General features: G+C 44.6%; 2 protein-coding genes across 3 annotated transcripts; one reads left to right on the forward strand and one right to left on the reverse strand.

The window, feature by feature from the left end:
- Window positions 1-12: 12 nt before the first annotated feature.
- On the reverse strand, window positions 13-8180 carry med15 (mediator complex subunit 15). Of its 2 annotated transcripts, none has more exons than XM_042058947.1 (18): window positions 7981-8180; window positions 7101-7188; window positions 6955-7006; window positions 6835-6858; window positions 6592-6735; window positions 5831-6156; window positions 5264-5638; window positions 4934-5002; window positions 3615-3716; window positions 2914-3035; window positions 2550-2683; window positions 2240-2374; window positions 2081-2144; window positions 1909-1975; window positions 1593-1753; window positions 1285-1451; window positions 1013-1111; window positions 13-844 (listed from the first exon to the last, which is right to left on the reverse strand). In XM_042058947.1, the coding sequence occupies exons 1-18, from the start codon at window positions 8055-8057 to the stop codon at window positions 708-710; spliced, it is 2343 nt and encodes a 780-aa protein (XP_041914881.1). In that variant the 5' UTR covers window positions 8058-8180; the 3' UTR covers window positions 13-707. The 2 variants fall into 2 exon arrangements, with proteins under 2 accessions (XP_041914881.1, XP_041914882.1); XM_042058948.1 differs by having other exon boundaries at window positions 5831-6153; window positions 7981-8179.
- Window positions 8181-11307: 3127 nt separating this feature from the next.
- crkl (v-crk avian sarcoma virus CT10 oncogene homolog-like) lies at window positions 11308-19547 on the forward strand. Its single transcript, XM_042058953.1, has 3 exons — window positions 11308-12466; window positions 13081-13546; window positions 17095-19547. Exons 1-3 carry the CDS (start codon window positions 12156-12158, stop codon window positions 17227-17229), a joined length of 912 nt encoding a protein of 303 aa, XP_041914887.1. The 5' UTR covers window positions 11308-12155; the 3' UTR covers window positions 17230-19547.
- Window positions 19548-19757: the final 210 nt, after the last annotated feature.

Consider the following 19757-nt stretch of genomic DNA (forward strand, 5'->3'; position numbering starts at 1 on the left):
TGACTTTGTGACTGAAATTTACCTCAAGTGAACATAAAAGTATTTATTTATGCAAATAAAAAAAACAGAGAGGAAAATTTATATTTTTTTTTACACTCCAAGGTTTACACAGCAAAATGGACCCAAAGAGTAATACACATTTTTCATCACAATTCCCTTGTGAATCACCTGTTCAAGAACCTTCAGTCTCCCATAGTGCCGGGCACTGCTATTGTATATCTGTGGGTTGGGTTGACTATATGAGAGCATTTTGTGTCAGTTGTAGTAGGCACTGGGAAGAGAGTTGATGTGGGTTTACCTACAGACATTAAAATGTGATCTGCACCACTCCTCTGAAGTGAAGCAGAATCCTTTTCTTGTGCAGAATGAATTGAAGAACCGATGCCTGAGGATAGCAGAACGCTAAAAGCAATGGAACCGACTGTGGCTGAAATTCAATATTATCCAGTCCTGAGGCCTTAAAGGCTAACCCAGATCTGGCTTAATAGAACATCTTAGAGAAGCTGCGGTGACTGTAGGAATAACGTCCATATTTAATTCATGATGACACGGTGCAGATGAGAAAGTGAGCCTGATACATTATTCGTTTAATCAGTCACGTCGAGCTGTTTTATGGATGTAGGCCCTGGTGATGTGGGGTGCTCACTGGAGACTGGAGGTGGACTTGCTAAACTACAGGGAGACAGGCCGGAGGGTGTCTGCTTCTCTCAGGCCACAGTTAAGCACGCTTGTCTCACACTCTGGGCCCACGTATTCAGCACCGCCGTCACAGAGTGTTTGTCAGGCAGCTGCAGGAGTTTGGTGGTCATATTCCTGTGGACCTTCTGCAGGAAAGGGTTGGCTCCTGGTGACAGAAATGCAAAGATGATTCAATACAATTCAACTTCTCTCTATAGCCTTCTCCCAAGTGTTAAGGAATCATTTGGATGGAATGGTGACCTACTCAGTTTACCTAATCACTCATTGTTGGTCCACCATTGACCATGCCGGAGGAGACAGTCATTTTTCTTACCATATTGTTGGCTATCGTCTGCCCACTGTGGACTCTGATCAGGGTAGTCTGCTGGTATGCTAAGCTGAAGAGGAGGTACACTTGGGAGGTTCTTGTCATCTAGGAGGATCCAGGGCAAAATTAGAACAGGATAAAACCAAAGCTCACCACCAAAGACACTATAACCTCCATCATATCAGCTAGACATAACATTAGATTCAATGCAAATGTCCTTGTAGCACCACCAGAAACTCAAAACTAAAGCAAAGGACGCAGAGCTGTTGAGAACTCGCCTAGTTTGCAGATTAGGTGCACAGTGCCATTGTTACTGCAGTAGGACGGATCGAGGTTAACCAGGAACTTGGAGTTGAGGCGGGCCACTTCTCCCTGGAGGATGCTGGGAATTGTCTGACGCTCATCATCTTCATGTTTGCGTTTCCGTGAGGGAATTGAGGGCCCTCTATGAGAGGAACAGACAGAGGACAAAACTCAGAAAGATATAAGAGCTTGTGACAAACGCAGGAATGTGGTGAAACATTCATGATGAATAAATTCATATTTTAGAAAAGTGGTACTTTCAAGCTTGTGACTGACTACTTACGTAATTGGTGGACCATGGATTGCAGTCATTGCTGGGGCGAATGTCCTATAAAGGGAGTGGTTGAACACTGGAGAGCGGATGTTTGCAAGGACAGCATCGAGCAGAGGCTGGCAAAGGTACTGCTTTTTTGTGGTAGGCACTGGAGGAGGAGGAGGGGTAGGCTGGGAAATAGAGACAAAGAAAAGTCATGAGTATGCAAAGACTCCCGTGAACTCCAGTAAAACAGTTCTTAAAACATTCTGATCACGTTAAGACTGCGAAAAGTAAAAAGTAGTCGGCAGACAGTGGCTATCAAATATTACGGCCACGGCCTTACCACAGCCATGTCATTCTTCAGCTTTTCCAAGGCAATTTCACACTTCTGTAATGTCTTCAGGGGACATCTGGAAAATTAAGCACTGGATAAGAGATCACGGAACAAATGCGAGAAATGTCTGCTATGCCAGCAGACACCCAAAACTGCTGAATATGAATGAACGCAGTTTCACCTTGTGTTGGGGTCAGTCAGGATGTTTAGCAGGCTTTTCATCTTGCTCAGATCTTTTTTGCGATCTGTAGAGATAGAGAGATACGAGAGGCTCACAGTAAAGGTGTGACATTCATTATCTCGGATCAATCAAAAAGTGGAGGACACCGTGGAGCCTTACCTTCATTTTTGTCGATTTTGTTAATCATCCTGCGCAGGGGCTCTATGTATTTGGACAACTGCTTCAGCTTGTCCATGTACAGCTGGTCCTCTGACTGGTTGGCTCCAGCTGGACTCATGACAGAGTTGGGGTTGCCTGGGATACGGCAAACGGAAACAAAATGAAATGCTTCACACAAGGTCCTCATTATTTGTGCAGATTTAGCAGAAGTAGGAGCAGGGCAAGACAGTAGATATATACAGATTTACATCACACTATACCCCACTGTAAATATACTTAAGTTCAGGATCTGTTCTGGAATGTGGCTCACCTGGCGTGTTGAGCGGTCCAGGAGAGGGTACTTGGAGGGGGTAGCTCTGAGGGGTTCGTCCTGGAACAGGGCTTGGGGAAGGTTGGGGAGAGGGACTAGGCTGGAACCCCCCAGGAGAGGGTGTGGGACCCGAACTGAAGGGGGTGAAGCAAGACTCAAATTAGTAGACTGCCACTGTTCATCAAATGCCCTTTACTAATAAAGAAATGATTCAATGGAAATAACTAACTAAACAAATACATATTGAACAGAGAAAAACAGTTCTTCACAGAAAGAATCTGAAAGTGATGTCACTTCAGTTAACTGTTGCCACATTTTGCTGTTGTGTGTGGCTTTCTGACGTCCGCTGGAGGTTGGTCTTCACCTGACGGAGTTGGGCTGGGAGGACGGCGGCTGTGGTGAGGGCTGGGGCTGGGGGGGAGGGGGCATGGACTGAGGCGTCTGCACCTGGACCGGGGAGGGGGACGACATCATCTGCTGTTGGGGCTGCAAAGGGAGAGAGGGAGTGGATGAGAGATCACAGTGCTCGAGATGTTTTCAGGGTGTTGGTCTTTCAAACTCAGAAGGGACCTTGGCAGAGTTGACAGGAGACTCCATAACTGAAACCCTGAGGGACAGGGACAGGATATGATGTAGTCGTTAATGTAACCATCGTCTCTTACTACTCTGCGTGTGCCCACCAAAACCAACTGGCAAACTACTTAATCTGTCAGGAAAACAAGTACACATTAGCTCACCAAGCTGTACAATTATCCTATTAGCATATGCCTCTGCTTATTTGCAAGACCATCTGGAATTGGGTTTGCTTGTACCAGGCCTTTTAGCTGATTTTTGTTAAGCGTTTAATGTACGACAAACTACCAGACTGCTGAACCGATACATGCCTACCGCCTACATGAAACCTTCACATTGGCATTAACGTAACACTGTTGGATTGGAGAAAGGCGGAGGCAGCCAAGCTCCCTCAAGGGCAGTGGCCCCGCTACACAACAGGGCCAGAGAACAAGGTGGCATCTCATAGGAGCCCTGGCACGGACTGTGCCAGTGCACCTGAGCGTGAAGTACCTGTGGCATCTGTGGTCCTCCCATTGGTGCGGGGGCCTGGGAGATGGCTGGGGCCGGAGCGCGAGGCAACCGTGGAATTTGCATCCCAGTACGGGGCATCATCTTGAAGGACAACAAGAGGGGACAACAGATATGTCACCAGCCAAAACATAAACGCAGCACCATTAGCAGGAATGAGAGAGAAAACCATGCACACACACACACACACACACACACAAAGCTATGCTATATCATCACAGCAGACACACACGCATGCAGATTCACACCCAAGCAAATTCATTCATTCAGCAAACACATGTATATTAGGGCTGCAATGAATGATTATTTTGATAGTGAATTAATCTGTCAATTATTTTCATGGTTTATTGATTAGTTGTTTAATTGATACATTTTAGAAGAATCATAGCAAGGTAAGTAGAAAATATCTAAGTGTAAGAAGCTGTAATCACCACATTTTGAGACATTTTCCTTCAAAAAATGACTCAAACAGATTAATCAATTACCAAAATAGTTGGCGATTAATGTAATAGCTGGCCACTAATAGATTAATCTATTAATTGTTGCAGCCCTAATGTATATAGACAAATATCAAAGGCATCAAGAGTGAAAAGGAGAAACAAAACTAAACTAAACTACACAAATGGTGTTTCTTAATAGAAATGTTAATAAATTAGCCAATGCATGCATGCTTATCCTAACTTCACAGAGCAAGTACAGGGCAAAATGAGGAACACCCTGTGGTAAGGTACCTTGCTCTCAAGGGCTGTGCTAGATCAACATCCCTGCAGTTAGGCATTCATTCTGATGATTTAGTTAGTATATAAAGAACGTTTCCTTGAGTGACTCATATTCCCCTTGTAGCACTACTACAGTGGCAGCAGTATTCAATCATTTATGGCTTGAGAGCCTGGCCATATTAGCGCTTCTAAGCAGCTTTCAGAAAGAAAATAAAAATGTAGCGTCTCTCAAAAGTGCACGTGTAAGATGCATCAATAATGCAATGCAGAGCTAGCATGCAGTGCTACTTTTGTTGACACAAACAAACGATGCAAAAAGAAAAAGGACAAAATCAAAAGACAAAAATCTCATGAAGCAGAGATAATGCCGTTGGGGTGGGCAGGTGTTTTTTGGCAATAGGTAATACATCTTTGTGCTTCTATCCTAGAGAAGCTGTTTATTTTCTAACACAAGCCCATATAAGCCCATATAAACTGCAATACACAAAAAACACAGTTGGGCTACTGCACTGCTCACCTGGAGCGCATGCATAAGCTCTGGGTGCATTTTTATATCACATCTGGCAACTCATGGGGTCTTACCTGACCAGTCAGCTGTGCCTGAGCTTGGGCCTGCTGGACCTGCTGCGCCTGTGCCAACACTCTGGCCTGCTGAAGTTCACGCACAAACAAACAAACAAACACACACACACACACACACACACACAAAAGGAGCATGATGCAAGCAGCTAAGTGTCTTTGCAAATCAATATACACAGTAAAAAGGAATATGCAATAGCATGCAAATGAAGCGTACAATTCTTTAATCTATTTCTACCCCCTCTTCATTCACACACACCTACAGTTCAACTTAAAACTAGCTTGTGGCTAGGATACAATCCTCATCCAGCACAGGCCAATGCTGATGTTTACCTGCATGGCCTGAATCTTAAGCTGCTGTTGCTGCTGCTGCTGCTGCTGCTGTTGCTGTTGTTGCTGCTGTTGCTGTTGCTGTTGCTGCTGCTGCTGCTGCAGGCTGAGCGTGCTGATAGGCTGGTGCTGTCCTGGGGGCATCTGCCCGGCCAGGGACTGGGGCACCATAGACTGCTGCTGGGGGTGCGACGGCATTTGGGTGGGCTGAGGCTGCGACACCTGAGCTTGCTGCTGCTGCTGCTGCTGTTGTTGTTGCTGTTGCTGCTGCTGTACCATGTGCTGAATGGACTGGGCCTGGGCCTGAGCTTGGGCCTGTGCTTGGGCTTGAGCTAGCTGGAGCATCTGCTGCTGCTGCTGGAGTCGGGACTGATGCATCTGCAAAGGAGAATTAAGGCATGTAAACTGGTGCAATGCCAAGTATGTTTTTTAATTCTATTGTATACTTGAGGCAATATCATATGTCTGCTGATAATACACACAGAGGCAGGATTCACCACTGCACATACCGATGCTGTATCCTTAAATGTTATTGTTTAAACCACTGTCAGTGATCCCCAGAGTGCTTGCCTGATTCTGCTGCTGTTGGTTTTGTGCCTGCTGCTGCTGGTTCTGATGCTGGAGCTGCTGGTTCTGGTGGTGTTGCTGTTGCTGTTGCTGTTGTTGCTGCTGCTGCTGTTGTTGCTGCAGCTGCTGCAGCTTCAGCACCTGGAACTGTTGCTGCTGTAGGGCTGACTGCTGTTGCTGTTGCTGTTGTTGTTGCTGCTGCTGCTGCTGCTGCTGTTGCGCTGCCTGGAAGTGCTGGAACTGGATAGACTGCTGCTGCTGCTGCTGTTGCTGTTGCTGCTGCTGCTGAGCCATCTGCTGCTGGAGCTGGAGCTGCCCTGGACCCCCTACTGCAGTAATACAGGGTACCAGTGGGGGTAGGTGGGGAAAGGAGGGATAGGGGAAAAGGGGAGGAATTGTGCCATATTTACTAGTGTAAGAAATGTTTGAACTTGTAACAGTAATCCGAATCTCTTTCTAGAGACCAATGACATGCAATAACTACCTCAACAGATTTATACATCTAAAAGACTTTGTCATTGCAGTCATTACCACAGAGGTAGTAACTAGTAGTGGACCATTCAGTGTGGCTGGACTAGCATGCACAACAAATGAAATATATTGGATGTGGCCTACAAACAGTGCTTTAGATACCTGGTGGAAAGTCATTACAGCGTTCACCTCCGCAGTCAGATACACAACAAAAGCATGCCAGCAAGTAATGCAACATAAAACACTACTCTTTTATTAATATAGCATCAAACACTTAAAAGGGATAGCCTTACTGGGCTGCTGATTTCCGGCTTGCATTGCGTGCTGTCCCATTTGCATCTGACCCATAGCACCCATGGCCATAGGGGCTCCCGCGGGGCGAGGGCCCATGCCGATGCCAGGGCCTCCTGTTAGGGTCTGCAGGGCATTCATAGGGTCTAAAGTAAAAGAAAAAAAAAAAACACACAATAGTTATCATGAAAGATGCTAAGAGTCTCCGTCTTCAAAACTGATTGAGGATGCTTTGATTCTTATACCTGGGCCACCTTGTTGCTTCTTATCTAAAACACAAAATGAACAATTTGGTTACAATTTCAATAGTTTTAAACAAATTCCCAGCACAGTAATAAAAAGATTGCATATGTTTGGAAACTTACGAATGTCCCTAAAGTGAATAATGAGCCTTGCAACCAGAGACAAATATTCCTCCTGTCCAACAGGTAAAAAATACACAATTTAGATTTGCATATTAGAAAAGGGATTTTTTTTTCTTTCAGAAATTACAAAGCAGGTTTTTACTCACCCTCGTTTTTGCTTTTACGTAAACATGATTCTCCATGTCCTGACTGCTCTTGGTGTGAGGGGTTCCAGCTTTTCGCATTGCATCCTCACTGTGAAGAGGATCATCAGTGCAAAAGATACAGTAAGAGGCTTTATGGTAATGATAATATCATGGCAATAATGCATTAGTTTCTTTGCTTATTTGTTTGTTCAGTGGTAGAGCTGCTGTCCCAATGAAAATTTTAGGGTTAGCACGTTGGCCTAACAAGCCACAGCAAGAACTCAAATAGTTGACGTGAAGTCTGCTCAAGTGCATTCAAGTTTCATTCAGTCTGTTAGCTACGTAGCTACAGCTAACTTGAGTAGCCAGCTAGGTTAGCTAGGCAATAGCATCACAGAAAGTCCTCAGGAATTACTGACCTTATGGTTAAAGTGTAATACGTACACATTTGGGATAATAGTATAATTTAATTTATATTTTCCAACATGGTTCTAAGGGTGCATGGGGTCAGTCATACAGACAACTATGATCTAACGTAGCTAGCTAGCTCGGCTAACGTTACCAAGCTAGTTGATACAGTTCACAAATGACATGAAGACCTCTGGCTAAGTATCAATATTAAAGAGCTAAAACTGAAAGAAATGCCAGTGTAGAGGATGATGTACTAGACTTCTGTGCTACCCCACAGTGAACGGTGTAGTTAAGCAAACTGTGTGTAACATGCAAGACTCGCCAGACAGGATGCTTCTCCCGTAACGTTACGTTAACAGCAGTTCATGGTGGGGATCTCGAAGAGGCCTGAGTTAGCTAGACTACAACATTATAAAGTATTTCTAAAACACACTGGTTAGCTTCCATTTACATGCGCTATATGTTTACGTTAAAGCTGTTAATGTCTTACATTTGAGCAACAACTTTCTGTCGGAATCCTTGACTCCTCCAATCACTGTCTGGTCCTGGAACATCCATGCCTGACATCGGTTTCAGAACTATGGCTATCTGAGTAACCCGTGCAAACAACTGACTGTAGCACGAGCAGAGATCTACACATAATAGAGTGGCCCCACTGCTCTGCAGGCATTGCTATGCGTAATCTACTAAGCGCATATCTATGTCCGTGTTTTTTGTGACGTCAGAAGAAACATCCGGCCGCAAAACCCGAAATTGACTTCATTTAGATTACCTAGAAACACTAAAGCTTCATCAAAAATAAATAAATAAATAAATAGGGCGGTATTTTTCTTCAATACAAATACGTAAACAAATTCGTACTGCAGTGGTAGGCCACAGGGAAATGTGCTTTCACCTTTACACTGTGAATCATGGCATGTAGTTTTGCGGGGTGCATTAGGGATGGACAGGAGGGAGTACAGGGGCCTGGTTGAGGATTTTGTGAAACACCAAGGTCAAAGGCCAAGCCAAGGCAGTGGTGGGTGGAGTTCAGGAGGTCTCTGCTACCAGTCGCCATTGAGGTGGTCCATGAAAGTAAAGACCTACAAGCTGAAGCTGTACCTAGACAACAAACATGCCCTTTACAGACTAAGGAAGGGGGTGGCAGAGCAGGATCCATTTCTTGAGGAGTCTGCAGTGCTTTAAAATGTGAAGAAAACTCAGAGTTCTCTCCAATGCTGTGGTGTGATATTGGGGCAGCATTCAGAAGAGGGATGCTGATGGGCGAATATAGACTAGCCTGGCCCCACCCACCTAGATCTTCTTTCAGGGAAATCTAGTCTGGACACCATACGTTTCCTACAGACAAGAAAAATGTCAGGCCAATCAGCAACGAGAGGGGAAGACAAAACCGAAAATTATTGTGATAAGTTGGCAAAATGCAGAAATGTACTTACAGCAAAGGTAGACCCACATACATGACTGTTGATGCGGTTTATTGTCAGCTTGTAAAGTTTAGGCGAAGTAGGAAATAACGTTAGAAATCTCTGGTAAATGTGATCGGTAGCCTAAGGCTGGACCAATGATTTCAAAGTTAGTGCCCGTTCCGATGCAAGTGTTGGAAACTAATCCCAATCATGAGTCACTATAGACTCTATTCACTTCGTGAATGAGTTTGGATGTTTCCAGGCTACGAATAGACAGGCTGGTGAGGAAAACTAGCTCTGTGACTGGCACTGAGCTGGAGTCTATAACATCAGTGGTGGAGAAAAGGACGCCCCCCATTGGGCACGAGTCTGCCTCTCTCTAGGCCCCTTCCATATCATGCCAAGCTACACTCAAACATTTGTTTTTTTGTATTATTCTTTTTTTTTACTTTATGATATTTGTTTATTCATTTTGTTTACCTTTTTGTGTTTCATATCAGACACAGTATTATTGCGCTGGTAATATCTTTGCACTGTTTACTTTTTACAATGCCTCCATGGCACACACTCTACCACAACATCTCACTGCATCACTTCCACTTATGCATACTACATCACAGTGTCAGTTCCCTGCCTGAAATGTGAATATATGGTGGAGAGACTATCATTTCACAATTGTATCTCCATTGTATTTCCATCCACACTATTTCTTGTGCTCTGTGTGTATTTTTTAATAAGCTACTGGATGGCTACATTTCCCTTGGGATAAATAAGGAATATCTATCTATCTATCTATCTATTTATCTAATGTTACGCTACTTGATTTTAAAGGAACTACATGTTTAATATCCAGTTCCTCCTTAAATTGAAGGTAAACGTGTCAGCAGGTTTGTTACATTGAATGAATACATTGGGAAAGGAACACAACAAGACCACTGTAGTACCTTAACTCATTTAGGCTCTACTTGACAGCCTTCTTCCTTCCTGTGTAACAGTGACACCTCTGAGGGGAACTTCCTTCCGCCTTGCTCGGAATTGCCCTGTGCTGATCAAACTGTTTCCTGCTTAAAGAAGAAATTACTCAGCACCTCAGAGTACCAAGCTGATACAGTAGCCAGTCCTGGTTAGTGCAGTTACCAAACCCTCATCTCCCTCATGCCTCTTATATAATTCCAGCATGATTGTAAAATTTGGTGTCATTTAGGATCCTTACAGAATTGTAATGCTTCTTGACAAATAAACACTGAATTGCGCAATGCATTATTTCACCTCCCTTCACACCATGAGCCCATTTTACATTGACTTTAATTATAACATTAAGCATTCTTGCGTTATGCTTACCAAATATTTATTAAGGTGACCATTAAAATAAAAGCACATCAGCAGGCTAGCCCTAACATTTGCAAAAGCGATGGTGGATTTGTGCTCAGTGTCAGTCCAGAGACTATAGTTAGGAGGGACCATTTGTGCTAGTTTCATATGGTTTGTGTGTTTTGATACTGTCATTGCCTAACTGTGAATGCACAGCAGGAAGAATGAAAGAGAAAAGGGCTTTCTCTTAATTGTCTTCAATTTGTTGCACCACTGAAGCAGAGATGAACTGGCAGGCTTTAAGCAACTGAGACAAGGCAGAAATAGATGCAGATCTATTAGCATTCAAGACAGTGTCACAGAGATGAGGTGACCAGGCGTGCTGCCAGCCTCCCCTCATAGGGTATTGTCATAGATGTCTCATCTCAAAGGAGAGGAGGAAGTTCAAAGAAGCTCTTTGTCAATGTTTACTGCCTCTTTCAAGTCATAGTGGACTGAAATCATTGACCATTCAGGCTGTTCATGATGATTCCTTTTGATTCAGACAAAGAAAACACTAATTGTATGATAGGCTTGTTTACATACACAGTGAATAAAAAGTTAGTCTAACATTGAAAACAGATATACATTTGAGTAGAAAGGAAGATGCATGGTTTTGCTGTTCAATTATTCTCTCTGGTTCTGTCTTTTACGCTAGTGAATTGCATGAATTGGCAGTAAGACTGTAGCCTATCCTATATGCTATGTAGCCATATGTATGCCTATGGAATGTACTGTAGGTATGTTCAACAAAAACATATATTAATATAGGCTATAATTATGTTTGAATGCATATAAACAAAATGAAACACAATAGATAAAAGAACACACTGACAAGGAATAAAGAATAAACTGATTAAACACGTATTATACCCCATATTGATAGCCTGAACAGTATAATAGGCTCAGGTTGAGGGACCAAAATGTCCAATATGTATTGTTTATGGATCACGTGCTTAATCAACATTAGGCTAATAATTTTGTTTACCCTAGTTTAAGCCACTGACATGAGGTTTGAGCAACAACCGCTCAAGGCGTCAATGACGTCCAGGCAGACTGGGAGCGCGCAGACCCGCCCTCTGGACGCCATTTCTCAGTAACACACTCGGCTGGAGGGTTGGAGCCGTATACCATTAAGAGGAACGATTTTTTAGAAATACTAAACGAACTTATTTTGAAAGAAGATAATTCAGAAGTAAACGATAACGGGAGGTCCAGGCTCCAAGATTGTATACGGTGTAGGATGCCGACCGGGAGCACATTCACTTGATAGTGAATATTTTTTGTCTGAAGACGTGTTGCAGGCCGCCATTTTTGTTACTGCCTCAAAAGTCTGTCTGGAGTCAAAAAGGGGTTAGAACAAATATCCCCAATCCGTGCCTTGAACATATAAAGAAGAACGTCGTATCAAATAATCGTGGACGAAATCGCCAGACTTCAGTTGCGTTGAATCGACATGTAGACCAGTTAGCAATTGTAAGTGAGGCGACCTTTTCCGTAGTGTGAACTGACAGTGACTGGATATAGTAGCTATATTGTTTCATAGGCTAGCTAACGTTACTTTTTCGGAAGAGGGAACGGAAAGGGGAACCTATATGGGTTATTGTTGCATGAAGCCTCTTCTACTCGACTGACGTACTGGTGTTTTTTACAGAAAGAACAAATCTTGCAGCAGTCGCGAGAGCTAAAAACCAACACAATGCATCAAAGTTGGCTCATGCTAGTCCCAGCCTGTCTGTGAGACGTCAGGTTGCGAATCCAGTGTTCTGGAGAATTCACTGGAGAAAGCTCTAGCTGTTCTTTGGAATAACAGGGGAATTGTCGTAGAATCTCCATCTCCTATTTATTATTTAGTAGTACATTGTATTTTAGCCATTATTTTTGATAGTTAATTTATATCGTTTTAAACATGTCATCTGCAAGGTTCGATTCTTCAGACCGTTCCAGTTGGTATTTTGGGCCGGTTTCGCGGCAGGAGGCACAAAATAGGTTACAAGGACAGAGGCATGGAATGTTTTTAGTTCGGGATTCATCCACTTGCCCAGGCGACTATGTGTTGTCCGTATCGGAAAACTCAAAAGTTTCGCACTATATCATAAATTCTTTACCAAGCAAGAGGTTCAAAATTGGAGATCAGGAGTTCGAGCACCTCCCTGCGCTTTTGGAGTTCTACAAGATCCATTATTTGGACACGACTACTTTGATAGAACCTGCCCCCAGGTAAGACCCCGGCACTGAGTACGATGTGTGTGGTCTTTCTTGAATGCTTAGGCTAACTGCTTTCTTCCGCTTTTCAAACTTGATATGTACCATTTAGCGCTGAAATGGTTCCGTTACACCTTCTTGCTCAAACAACATAATTTGCAGAAAATACTATATTAGAATATTTAGTCAAACTGAAAATATATCCTGTGTATCGGCTGTTTGACAGACTATATGTTGCTGAAGTAATGTGGTCAGCGCATGCCGCTCAATTCAAAACGTGTACTCAGTTTTCATGACGGACATTGTGGTTTCATAAGCAGCTTGCTTGTTGAACCTTTTTCTGCTGCAAGTGCAGACTCAAGGCTGAAGTCCTCATAGGTGATGTATGAAAGTTGCATAACACTTGAGATTTTACCCAATAGAATGCTTGTTCAAAGGGGGCTGTCACTGGTGGAATGCACAGAACTTTGCGTGCGTTTAACCATGGTATCTAAAGGATGTCCTATGTCAAGTTCCTATTGATATTGCTCCCCCTGTCAGTGCAGCTTTTGTCATGACCTTTGTCAGAGGCCTCCAGGTGGTTGAAAGCTGTGCCATAATTAGTTACCGGTCTTCCTTTCCTCTTCTAGGTTCCATACAACAGTCCTTGGCAGTGGCCCCATTCAGCCTCCAGGCCTGCCCGACGAAGAGAACCTGGAGTATGTGCGGACTCTGTATGACTTCACAGGGAGTGATATGGAGGATCTGCCCTTCAAAAGGGGTGAGATTCTCATCATCCTGGACAAGCCAGAAGAGCAGTGGTGGAGCGCTAAGAGCAAGGAGGGTCGCGTTGGCATGATCCCTGTGCCCTACGTGGAGAAGCTGGTGCGGCCCCACCCTGGTCAGCCTGGGCACTCCACCCGCAACTCCAACAGCTACGGCATCCCAGAGCCCGCACATGCCTATGCGCAGCCTCAGACACCCTCGCCACTGCCTCCGGGCACACCTGGAGCCGTCATTACCCCACTTCCCAACATGCAGAACGGCCCAGTCATGGCCAAGGCTATCCAGAAGCGGGTGCCCTGCGCCTACGACAAGACCGCCTTGGCACTAGAAGTAAGGGTCTCTCTCTCTCTCTTTCTCTCTCTCTCTCTCTCTCTCTCTCTCTCTCTCTCTCTCTCTCTCTCTCTATCTATCTATCTATCTATCTATCTCTTCTCTCTCTCTCTCTCTCTCTCTCTCTCTCTCACACATATGCAGTATATTTTGGCCAACGTTCTTTTATGCCCAACTCTGTTTCTCTCCCTCTGACTGACTTAATTGCTTTTGCCGATGGTCAGGGAGTTATTTTCCAGAGAGACAGCAACGGGAGTGTAATTTGACGGCACATGAATGTTTGATGGACATGTATTCATAGCGACAGGCGAGCAATGAGAATGTAGGTCGGAGTGGCCTCATTTGATAAGTTCTGATTTCTCCTCATTGAGTGGGTTTCTCAGACTGACCAGGCCAGAGGCACACACATCCCCAAGCTTGTGGCTCCGCATCCATCATCTTAGCCTGCTGGAAGGCAGCGTAAGCTGTTTGTATTTTTTTTTGGAGGGCGGGGGGGTTCTTTAACCATCTGTCTCTGTTGACTTATGTTAGGGACGTGTTGAGTTGTTGGCTGTCTGTGAAGTGGAAATGGGTTTGGTGGCACGGCCTCTTACCATCAACTTTGCCCATCTGTCCACTGAGCCTCTTTATTAAGTCCAGGGGTGTGTTTTCTACTGCGCTGCTGCAGAGGCCACTAGGGTGAAGTAGAGAGTTATATCAGCCAGCATAACTCTCCTGGCCAGTAAAGTAAAATTAATCCAAATCCTGACTGAGATTACATTGTAATCAAGCCTCTCTTCATGGGCGTTGGAGCACTTGGTTTTAAGCACCAGGCTACATAAATTGATACTAGTGGTTGACAGGAAGACTATGATTGTTATGTATGACACACACACACACACACACCACATGTGTTTTAATTTCATAAGAGAAGGGAGGGTAGAAGAGTGAGATTAAAGGACCTTAACTGCTAACACCATTAGAGTAACACCATTTCCTCAATACCTTGGATTATCATATCAGATATTTTGACCAAATTGGATTTTTAGTCAAGTGGGGGGATGAAATGTCAATTTAATCATGAAAGTAGTCATGGTATTTGGCTTTTCCCATGGCAGCAGCAGAGCAACTTTAGTGTGTTTTGTATCGCGTTCTTGTCCGCCATGTCAAAATGGCGAGCAACCACAGTTCTTAGTAGGTGGATGTCAACCACTACTGCCTCTCCCCTCCCGTCTCAACCCCCAAGATGTGGCCTTTGTAGATGCAGTATGGGACAGCGGTTTTGTCACTAAAGGGACCACAGTGTGGTGGTGGTGGTGGGGATGGTAAGGGTGTGCGGAAGGGCGAGCAATGAGCTGCGCAGTCGTCGCTCTACACGGTGGTGCTCCTCTGCATCTGGGCAAGAACATTGCTCAAGCCGGTGTAGCCTAGAAGTTTGTGTGCGTGAGGTCGCCGAGGGACTTTCCTCACAGCATTACTCACACCCACTCACCATGCCTGACTAATCATCGGCAGGCTGCAGGCATCCTTCTGTAAATAAGTGCGTGTGTGAGGGGGCTTTTGTGTATGTGCTCCTGTCTCCTCTTTTCTCCACTCTGCCTACATCTATAGGCTACTCATCCACAGGAGATGGCTCGGTGGTTTGCTTTGAGAACCCAAGAACCGATTGTCACCGATTGTTATTCGCATTGCTATGCTGCTGACTCCCGTCAAGGGTGCTTTTGACACCTACTAAATTAGCATGTCCTCGCTTGGACACATTTGTCACTGTGAAACCAAGTTAGCCTCTAGAATAGTCATGGTTGTGCACTGTTGTGGTTTGCAAAAAACAAACAAATGGTTTGCAATGTTGTATGTTTTTTTGGAGGAAATTAGTTTCCTCATCATTGTGTGTGTAGATGTGTGTCTTTATTCACGCAAGAGTTTGTGAAGTGTCTGTTTTGTTGCCGTGGCCTTTGTGCCAGCCATCATGTCCCCTGTCCCTCGCTCTGTGACCTGAGTTGTTGTTAGGCCTGTGGCGAGAGTGCAGCTCTATTTTTGCGTGCGCAGGAAGGTGATGCCTCTCTGCAGTATAGGGTTCAGGACGGTCCCTGCTGGCCTCCGAAGCACACCCACTGGAATGCCTTGCCGTAAATCAAACTGTCCGTCCGGCTGGCTCCTGTGTACACACGCACACACACACACACACCTACAGGCGCATTCAGACGCACACAGTGCACCGCACAACATAACACTTTAGTATCCATCTCTAACAGAGCAAGTAAGAAAGTGCCACTTCTACATTTTCAATCCGCTTGGTCTTGAAAGATCTGTGATCTGTAATCAAGGAAGGATGTTTGAATATAGTTAAGAACAACACAAGACTGTGGGCAAAGGATTGTTGATGTATAATAATGGATTTTGTGTCCAGCATTGGAGCAAAAGAAAACTAAAGTGTTTGCTCAAGATGGTGGCATTACAGTTCCTTTTTCCATAATCTCAGAGCTACTGATGATACCAGTTATACCTGGCTCCTCTCAGAAGCCTCTTGGTTACAAATTGGATCCTGAGCATTGTATAGCCATCTGATGAAAATTACAGTTATGCATTAGCATCTGCTTCTTCAAAATGGCCGGTAACATTGTTCCTCATTTGTCTAAGTCAATCAATCACTAGCTGTACCAACTGCCACCAATTCCTGCTTAGGCTTAAGGGAAATCTCCAATGCTGCATAAGTTACGTTGCGGGTCTCTTGTCTATTCACTGATTTAAACTCCCCTCTTGCTGTGATTGTATAGACGATTGTACACACAGTTGCAAAGAACAGTTTTCCGCTGACTTCTGAGTATGCACCATTTGCAATGGATAAAGTTGTGACATTTTGCAACATTTTCTGAATTGGAATGGTACTTGATCCCCAATGAAAGCCCCTCTGCTTCAGTAGTGATGTGCAAAGCATAGCACACTGCATACTGACTAGCTGAAGCATTGTGGTGAGTCGGACTGTGGTGGGGGTTGGGGAAGCAGCTTGACCGTGTCCTTAAAACCTCATTTTCTTTTTTTTTTCTCCTTTTCCATTTCATCTGTGACCGTTTCCCTGGCTCACCTTCTGTAGCGTATGTAGTTAATATGCAGTTTTACAGTGTGGACATATTGCCGTCAGTCTGTGCAATATGGACCAGACCTCAATGCTGACAGATTAAGGTCATGTCAGAGCGATAGATTGCCTGAGGTTTGACATGCCTCCTCATTTCCAGAAATACTTGAACGTATTGCGCACGACACACCTGGCTATTCTTTTTTTTTGTGTGTGTGAGGGGGAAAGGGGGAAGTGCAGTGTTACAGAGCCTCTGCGTGACCCACATTTGTTTAAAAAAAGCTAAAGATTATATCCCCCTTTTTTGCTCTTTGAGATTGGATTGGTCAAACTGTTACTGTTCTTATCCTATCTCTCTGATTAATCCCCCCCCCCCCCCCCCCCCTCTCTCTCTCTCTCTCTCTCTCTCTCTCTCTCTCTCTCTCTCTCTCTCTCTCTCTCTCTCTCTCTCTCTCTCTCTCTCTCTCTTTCCCCCCCTCTCTGTTCTGTTTAGGTTGGGGACATTGTGAAGGTGACTCGGATGAACATAAGCGGCCAGTGGGAAGGGGAGGTAAATGGCCGGAGGGGTCTCTTCCCCTTCACCCATGTCAAATTGTTGGACGGCCAGAACCCGGACGAAAGCGAATGACATGGGAGCACCTCTCCAGCCTGCCCTGCCTTTCAGCCACCCCTCTGCTCGCCCGCCTTCCCCAAGTACATGTGCATTGACCCCCTCCTCTGCCCTAGTCCTGCGCTACCTGCAGAGCCTCTCTTCGGAGACATTAAAAGCGTTGTGCGGCTTCTGATTGTTTACAGCCATCTCCGTACGGTTCCTAACCCATCTCCCTCCCCAACATGCTCACAAGTGAATCAGTATTTTTGGGTTGATTTGTATGGTTGATTTTTTGTTTTGTTTGTTTGTTTGTTTGTTTGTTTTGTTTTTATTTTTCCCTGTCTGGATATTTCAAGGGCCTCAACATATTGATCTTGTAGACAATGAGATGAGCTATAAGTGTGCTGTAGCACCCACAGTGATGGTGTGTGTGTGTGTGTGTGTGTGTGTGTGTGTGTGTGTGTGTGTGTGTGCGTGCGCGCGCGTGCGTGCATTGTGCGTGCGTCGTGTGTGTGTGTGTGCGTGTGCGTGCATTGTGTGTGCGTTGTGTGTGTGTGCGTGTGTGCCCCATCTTCCATGTCCCCCATTCCCTTTTTCCTTACGACCTTTTCCTCCAGAAACAAACAATGTGGCTTATGAAATCAAACTGAAGCATGGACTGGTCACCCACAGGCCAAAAGTACATTTGTGAGCACCTTTGTGGACATTAATGGATTAATGACAACGGCAGAAAGAAGGGAAGGAAGAGCATATTGCTTAGTCATTGTCAGCGAAGATGCAGAAGCAGCAGCAGCAGCTGCCCTGTTTTGAGGCCGTCTTACCAAGCCCTTTACCCGAGCTGTCCAAATCATTCACATTGTATATTAACTTTACTCAGACGCTGGCTGCCTGCTGCCTCCATAGAGAAATGGAATTCAAGTGGTGTGTTACTGAACAAGCAAGGGAACACAAGCGAAAGAGGAAATGAACCTGCCAGTGGTGGGAGTTGGAAGGAAAGAGACAATTTGGTGGGGGAGTCACCAATTCATGTGTCCAGCTTCAGTAGAGTTTTGTGTGTTAACTGGTCTGCCATTGTAGCCTTTTTTTTTTTTTTTTTTTTCATTTGTGCCATAACACAAAGCCTGTCAATTGCAGGTGTGCTGATCAGCTGGATGGATTTCACATGCACTTTGAGGGCTTCTAATTTAAGGTCAGCGAAGAGCAAGCACTACTCAGTACAGGAACAGGAAACTCGGTACAGTAGCAAAAATAGTCAAAGTAGTCTAGTAGGTTAGCCAAAACTGGACTCTTACAGCCATCACAGCACATGATCCATGCCTTTATCTCCGATTAGTCGTTGTTTTTACAACCTGTCTCTTCTCCTTTGTGACTCTTGGGGAAATGTGGGTCAATCTTCCAGCTTCTTTCCCTTTACTAGCACGGACAAGATCCCCTGCATCATGGATCGTAGACCTGGATCATGCACACTTTGCCACATCTTCTGCAGTACCAGAACTTGCCTAATTGCGTGCTTCGTCCCCACTAGCTGCTAGCTGTCTGGCAGACGACACACAATTAACTTTTTACTGTGATGGAGAAAAAGACAAAGGCAGTCCTTGCCACCAGGAGCTAGCTATTTTTTGTAATTTGCTTAAGTAACACCGCTGTGCAGAAGATGGGGGGGGGGGGGGGGTTGCTCTTTCCACTTTTTGTCTCTTTGTTTTCGTCCTTCGGTCAGCTGTTGAATCAAGCATTTAATGTGTGTTTGAAAATAAAACAGTTGTAAAAAAAAAAAACTGTGTTGACGGTAGGTGACTTTCTAAAAAAGAAATTAAAAAAGAATAAAAAAAAAAACACAAAAGGGATTCAAATGCCTGTTCGTGGCCTCTGTGCATGAGCTCCTGGCCAGTGATGGAGGTCCCCATCCTCCCGCTGGTCAAATGCTGCTTCATGTCATCCTTTCCTTATTGGCGTGATGTGGAACTGTACATCTTCCCCAGTAGCTGATTCAGTCCAAATGTACGATGTGGCACCCACAACCCTTACCTCCAATACCCCCCCCCCCCCCCACCACCACCACCACATTAAGCAATACACAGGCTTTTTGCTCTAACGCTCTAACTTAATTTTAAAAAGTGACATTTTCTCGTTTCCCCCAAAAGGCATTAACAGTATTACTGTGCTTTTTGTTTCTCTCTCTCTTGCTCTCCCTAGACAAGCCTTTTCCATTTGATCTTTCCTTAGATTGAAACAAAAATTGTGCCTTTTTATGTTTTGTTCATATACCATTGTGGTATTAATTCTCATGGTTAACACCCGTGCTGGTATAATGCATAATGTACAGAACGTAAATAAAATTTACAAGTACTTTCTAAGTGGCCCTGGCTTGCTTTCTGTTAACAGTTGATGGTATTGCAGCAAATTGTGCTTCTCTCCCATTTGCAAATCTGTAAGTGACTGTGGTGTCATCTATTGGTCAGAACAGGGGTGCGTCTGTTTGGTTTGAGTCATGTAGTGTGGATCTGGAGCAGGGGAAAGCTGTTGAGTCCCTTGATGAATTTCCAGTAGCTCAAGTTGTGATTGAG

This window comes from Alosa sapidissima, chromosome 13, assembly GCF_018492685.1.
Source record: "Alosa sapidissima isolate fAloSap1 chromosome 13, fAloSap1.pri, whole genome shotgun sequence".
Classification (NCBI taxonomy): Eukaryota; Metazoa; Chordata; class Actinopteri; order Clupeiformes; family Clupeidae; genus Alosa; species Alosa sapidissima.

Bases quoted from the DNA above. Each gene is read 5' to 3' on its own strand.
- med15 (XM_042058947.1), bottom strand. From the start codon at position 8,057: ATGTCAGGCATGGATGTTCCAGGACCAGACAGTGATTGGAGGAGTCAA. The intron at 5,639-5,830 runs GCAAGCACTCTG...TCTCCTTTGCAG, and splicing joins ACCAACAGCAGCAGAATCAG to ATGCATCAGTCCCGACTCCA. The intron at 845-1,012 runs GTAAGAAAAATG...TTCTGTCACCAG, and splicing joins AGACGATAGCCAACAATATG to GAGCCAACCCTTTCCTGCAG.
- crkl (XM_042058953.1), top strand. From the start codon at position 12,156: ATGTCATCTGCAAGGTTCGATTCTTCAGACCGTTCCAGTTGGTATTTT. The intron at 12,467-13,080 runs GTAAGACCCCGG...TTCCTCTTCTAG, and splicing joins TTGATAGAACCTGCCCCCAG to GTTCCATACAACAGTCCTTG. The intron at 13,547-17,094 runs GTAAGGGTCTCT...TGTTCTGTTTAG, and splicing joins AGACCGCCTTGGCACTAGAA to GTTGGGGACATTGTGAAGGT.